Consider the following 6132-nt stretch of genomic DNA (forward strand, 5'->3'; position numbering starts at 1 on the left):
GACTACAAAAAGGCCTATGACTCAATTTCCCATAGTTGGATACTTGAGTGCCTCAGTATGTACAATGTTCACTCTGCTATTGTGGCATTCATCAAGATGTCAATGACCAAATGAAAGACGGAACTAGAGGCTAATGGCAAAAAGCTGGCGAGTGTAAAAATTAAGCGAGGCATCTATCAAGGTGACTCCTTATCACCGCTGCTCTTCTGCATATGCCCAAACACTCTAAGCAAGATGCTGGAGGAGACTCAATATGTGTACCAATTTAAGAGTAGCACCAAGATAAACCACCTCTTCTACATGGATGACATCAAGCTGTACGCTAACAAATAAAGGGACATTGATTCGCTAATACACCTCACTCAGGTATACAGCAAGGACATCGGAATGACCTTTGGTATTGAGAAATGTGGAAGGCTAATTATTAAGAAACACCAATCTATGCTCACAGATGGCCTAAGAATGCCAAATGGTACCATCAGATATATAGAAAAAGGTACAAGTACTTGGGGATTATGCAAAGCAACATCAACAATGAAGCCAAGGTAAAAACTGAAAAGGAAAATGGCCGCGCTAAGATTCTCTGGAACGTATACATCCGGACTGACAAGCATGTCCTGGCAAACCAACCAGATATAGTAGTCGTGGACAAGGAGAACAAGAGAGCTACTATAATAGATATAGCACTACCCAATGACTGCAATATAGCCAGCAAAGAAAAAGAAAAGGTAGAGAAATATCTCCCTCTTGGAGACGAGATTGAAAAATGCTGGGATGTAAGAACAATTGTAATCCCAGTAGTCATTGGGGCACTGGGTGCAATAACACCGGCACATATAATGTGGCTTGCCCAAATACCAACAGCAATCAACTCAGGTGAGTTGCAGAAAAGTGCGCTATTGGGAACAGCTACATGTAAGATCTTGAGGCGAGTGCTCAAACCCCCAGGTCTCTGGTAGGAAACCCGAGTTAGAGCAGAAAATACCACCCATACGGGTTAACCGGGGTGAGGAAACAGTTATATACATGTATATTATATAACTGTTATATATATATATATTTATATATATATTTATATATATATATATTTATATATAAAACTAGTTTTGTTAAAACATTTTATTACTTAAAGTTTCGTGCAGTAGGCTTGCACTCTTCAGATAAAATGATAAAATGTTAAAAATAATAAATGTTCCACTAGCAGTAAAGCTGTATAAAAGCTAAAAGCCAGAGTCTTAAGTGACACTGTTGCATATATATATATATATATCTTCAAGCTGTAGACTTCAGCAGACTTCGCAGTTGAAGTCTACAGCCTGAAGAATGCACTAGCAGGAAACTGTCAGTAGCTGAAAGATAAGTAAACCATTTAATTTTCTAATTTATACTGCTCCATTTTATGCTGAGCTCGCTGACTTCAGTGTTCGGTATGATAATTTTCAATATAAATCTATACAATTCTCATTGTAGCCTGTCGTTGTCTGTCATCGATTGTTGTCATCTGTTGTCGTCTGTCATCTGTCATGTTATGTCGTCGTCTGTTGTTGGCTGGAAATAATATACAGAAAAATTAGAGATGTCAGACATGTTTAGCTATGCCAGACTTGTCAGACATGTTCAGCTATGCTAGACGTGTCATCCATGTTCATCTATGCTAGACATGTCAGACATGTTTAGCTATGCTAGACATGTCAGCCTTGTTCAGCTATGCTAGACATGTCAGACATGTTCAGCTATGTCAGACGTGTCAGACATGTTTAGCTATATAAACCGTGTTAGACATGTTTAGCTATGCCACACATGTCAAATGTGTCAAACTATGTTTGAAATGTCATTAGCATGCCACATTCGGCATAACAAACCACAAATATGCAGAGAGAAAGTACCTGACATGATCTGCTCAAGTCACTCCCATGTGTTTTTGTATAAGACGAACACCGCCACACAACATTAATTCTTTTTTTGTTAGGATCGTAAGACAAAAATGTCGTATATAGGGGTATAGGAACTTATAGTGAGAATCTAATGCAAACATCCCTAACAACCAACCTCAAATTTTTATATACAAAACCTGTACATATCAACAATTAGCGACAAAATAGTTTAATTTTCATAATTACAGGGACCTGTTTAGGGATTTTGATTTGCATTTGGATGTAATAATACTAAATATAACAATACTATATATAATAATACTATATATTTTTATATTTCTTGCTTCTTGCTTTTGCAGCATCATCAAACTTAGAACTATTTGCTAACAAATTAAAGCTATATAGTTATACTATATAAATAACTTGCATTGCCCCAGTATTAAAAAACATTTGCTCAAAAATATATTTGTATTCAACATATAACGATAATTCCTATTTTAACTTTCAATTTTCCTATCATGAGAAAAGAGTTTTGTGTGATTTAAATTAAATACGTGAAAAAGTAAAACAACTGCAAATGTTTTCAAACTTTGAAAAACCACTATAACTTTCAAACTTCAAATCATGAAAAAGATGTCTTGTGCAGCTCAAATAAACTAAGAAAAATAATTATACTACTGTAAAAAGTGTTTAAATGTAAATGTGAAATATTTAGCAAGTAATGGCTAAATAAAATCTGTTTTATTACAATTACATAAAAAGCTGATTTGGTAATGATACAATTAATACAAACTAAAAAAACAAAATAAAAATCCTGAATATGTTGAACTAGTGTAATAAAATTGTGTGTATAAAAAAGTTTATTGTTGCTGCAGAAAGTATTCATCAAAACTTTGAATGCAACAACAGTGATACCTTTTGATACCAGTACAAACATAAAAGTTTGAAATCAGACTGTTTTAGCCTGGTACTTTGTCTCAACAACCGGAGTGAGAATGTAGAAGCAATACTTACTAGAGATCGTACAATTGCCCACAGGAAAAATGTTTAGCCTTTATAGATTTAGCAATCGAACTTTAGGAAAAACCAAAGCTAGAAATGCAACGACACAGTTTAAATGGCACATTTGAAAATTACAAATTACAAATTTAGTAACGGTAGCACAACGTCAGCTTTTAAAATTTTTTCAAAAAATCTCAATGCAAAAAGGAAATCTAAATTAATATAAAAGTGCATATTTAGTGCACTTGTACACTAAATATACACTTTTTAATTGCACAGTGAATCATGAAAAGCATGGTGCACGATTGTGCCACCGCGCCACGCTCATGTGCCATCATGCCACACGCAATCGCTTAATTGCGACAATGATACAAAGTACATATATGGTGAGCATGGTTTTGCCTTGTGGTTAGGTTCGCACGTTTACACACCTCCAGTTGCAATCTTTGTGAATTCTAAACGAAAATGAATAAGTTGTTTTATTCCTAGGTTTTAATTGCTATCGCTGGACAAGCGCCAAACAACAGACAACAAACTTTGAAATTTATAATGAATAAAATTTAATTGTGAATATTAGGTGAAGTGATAAAATTTGCGACAAAATCTATATTGTTTATGGCATGGTTTTTGAGACTTATGGGATGTTAGCTATAGAAAACCCCAGGAATGACCTTGATCTACAACGATGTATCATTTTGGTACCTGTTCAAGCATCTAACAAGCGGAACTGAGAACAAAGTGAATTATTCTCAATGTATTCAAGGCAAAAATATGTCACTTGAAGAATTTATAAAGTTTTATCTTGATTGAAACCTCAATTTTATCATAGCAGTTTATGAGAAAGGAAATTTAACACGCAGTAAATGAGTTTTTGAAGTTTGTACTTTTTAGAGTTCTATACATTGCCAAAGAGCAAAGGTAGACAACAAACTATACAAAATTCTGGTGAATTTTAGTGCCTTTATATACTTTTGGTAAGGTGCCAGCAACAACAACAAAGAACATTGCCTCATGCTTAAGAATAGACTCATCATTGGTCTCTCAAGTCTCCATAATTTTGCCGTAATTACCAAAACCTCAAAAGTACTGAAAGACTAATTTCTTTGTAATTCATGCTCAAATCTGAAAATTCAATTATTGTTAAAGTTTATTTCCATTATTTAAATCTTCTAGAAATCACCCATTTATACACTGTACAAGTATCACATTTTCGTTTAGTTTTCCATATTTAAAAAAAAACCCACCCTATTGATTATATATAACACATGATGGCTCTATAACTTCTGCCTCTTACTTCTGCATCAGGATCATGGGTGGGCCTTGTACGAGGTGTTGGCGGCGCAAGACTCTATAAATTAACTTCCAACCAATAAACATGTTTGATCTCTTCAAACCAAGTCTCTGGTAACACTTCCTCAATTCACCTAAATAGTATTCGTGTTTATTTTTATCTAAATAAATTATCTTGCCGTTAACCCAAGCCACAACAAGCTATGCTATTATCTATATCAGGGGTTCCCAACCTTTTTTGGCCTAGGTACCCCTTGGGAGTCAATTTGCAAAAAATGTACCCCTTTGGAAGACACAGTTCAATCAAAGGTATTATTGGTCTAATTTCATTAATATGACATGTGTGCATTATTGAAATGTGTCACTTAAACAGGTAAATAAATGTGGTTTGGTATGAAATTGCTATTTATTAAAATAATGATAACTATGCAGTACAACTTTTATACATTGCAGTGCTTTGTTACTTTTCCACTTTATTTAGGCCAGTCTAATGGGAAGGCTGTGCCTGCTTTGCCTCAGTGATCTGTTTGATGTTTAGTTCAGTAACAAATAATGAAACATTGAGGTCGTCATCAACATTTAGTCGCGAGCGATATTTGCTTTTCATGTGCAAAAGTGAGGAAACCTCTTGCGCACACTTATACATGTAACTACTAGGAAATATGAGCAACACTTTTAAAGCTACCTCTGAAAGCTTTGAGTAGGATGTTATCAATGAGCACCAGAACTTGCTAAGAACGCAATCTTCAAATCTATCATGTGCACCAGAGTCATTGAGAAGGTCAATCAACTCTTCGTGCATGTCACTATCGATATCAGCTACATTTAACTTACATGGTTTCTAGCCAACTTCAAATCTGTGTCATTTAAGTCAGTAAAATATTGTTAAAACTACCAAGCCAGCTGAGCGAGGTGGTCTGCAACCAGATCTTTCATGAATGAAATTGAATCATGTGAAGGCAATACTTCTGACAAGCTATCAAACATATCAAATGATCCAGCATTGACTCTCTCCACATCTTTAGTTTAATGATAAATGCTCTAAGCTCGCCTGTAAAATCAATTATAGTGGTAGAGTTCCCTTGAAGGGATGTGTTGACAGTGTTTAATCTTAAGAAGATATCTCTCAGATATGCAGCTTTCCATTTCTATTCTGGAGTTCTTAACTTCTCACTGAATCTTGAAGCTTTCTCAGAAGTCATGCAGCAAAGAAAGCTGCAATCTCATCAATCAGTCCCACAAGTCGGTTCAGGACATTGCCTTTAGAAAGCCATCTCATTTCTGTGTAGTAGAGGAGGTTTTCAAGATCTGCATCGCAATCTTGATATAAATGATGAAACAACCTTATGTTTAGGGCTGATGTTTGCCTATGTTTGTCTGAATGGTAAAACTAGTTGGCTTTAAAATGATACCAATAATAGCTCTATAGCCGAGGTTTCAGAAAATTTATTAATAATTAGAGCGAAATAAACCAAAAATTTATTAAGCTTATAACTTATATTGTACCCTCTAGATTTCTAAAATGTACCCCTAGGGGTACTTGTACCCCGGGTTGGGAACCCCTGATCTATATGAATCCTCATTACAACCAATGTTTTCTATCCCTGACTATTCTAAACTTTTTTCAATAAAATCTAACAAACAAATGTTCCAAACGCGATAAACTAACAAAAACTATTTTGTTAATGCAACTATGGTAATTAGTTTATACTATTTATGTTAGCTACTAAAATTTTTCTGTCATACAGCCCACGAACAAAGTGTATTGGAAAAAAGAAAGTGTACTGATGGTTGAAAAATGCAATATTAGAAGTAAAATCTACTGATATTATTATAATAACCAATATTATTAATATAGTAATACTGTAATAATAGAAAACCAATGCAAAATTGTGTTTATATTTCAAAACGTCAGAGCAACCAATATCAAGAAGTTGTGATAGTTATCTAGATTTTTAGAAAATCT

General features: G+C 34.4%; 1 protein-coding gene across 1 annotated transcript; it reads right to left on the reverse strand.

The window, feature by feature from the left end:
• Window positions 1-4653: 4653 nt before the first annotated feature.
• Window positions 4654-4968, reverse strand: LOC137402489 (protein FAM200C-like). The gene has a single exon (XM_068088991.1). The coding sequence runs from the start codon at window positions 4966-4968 to the stop codon at window positions 4654-4656; it is 315 nt and encodes a 104-aa protein (XP_067945092.1).
• Between the last annotated feature and the right edge of the window lie 1164 nt (window positions 4969-6132).

The sequence above is a fragment of the Watersipora subatra genome, chromosome 8 (assembly GCF_963576615.1).
Source record: "Watersipora subatra chromosome 8, tzWatSuba1.1, whole genome shotgun sequence".
Taxonomy (NCBI): domain Eukaryota; kingdom Metazoa; phylum Bryozoa; class Gymnolaemata; order Cheilostomatida; family Watersiporidae; genus Watersipora; species Watersipora subatra.

What these genes read in the sequence shown, in the direction of transcription:
- LOC137402489 (XM_068088991.1), bottom strand. Translation starts at nt 4,968, where the DNA reads ATGCACGAAGAGTTGATTGACCTTCTCAATGACTCTGGTGCACATGAT.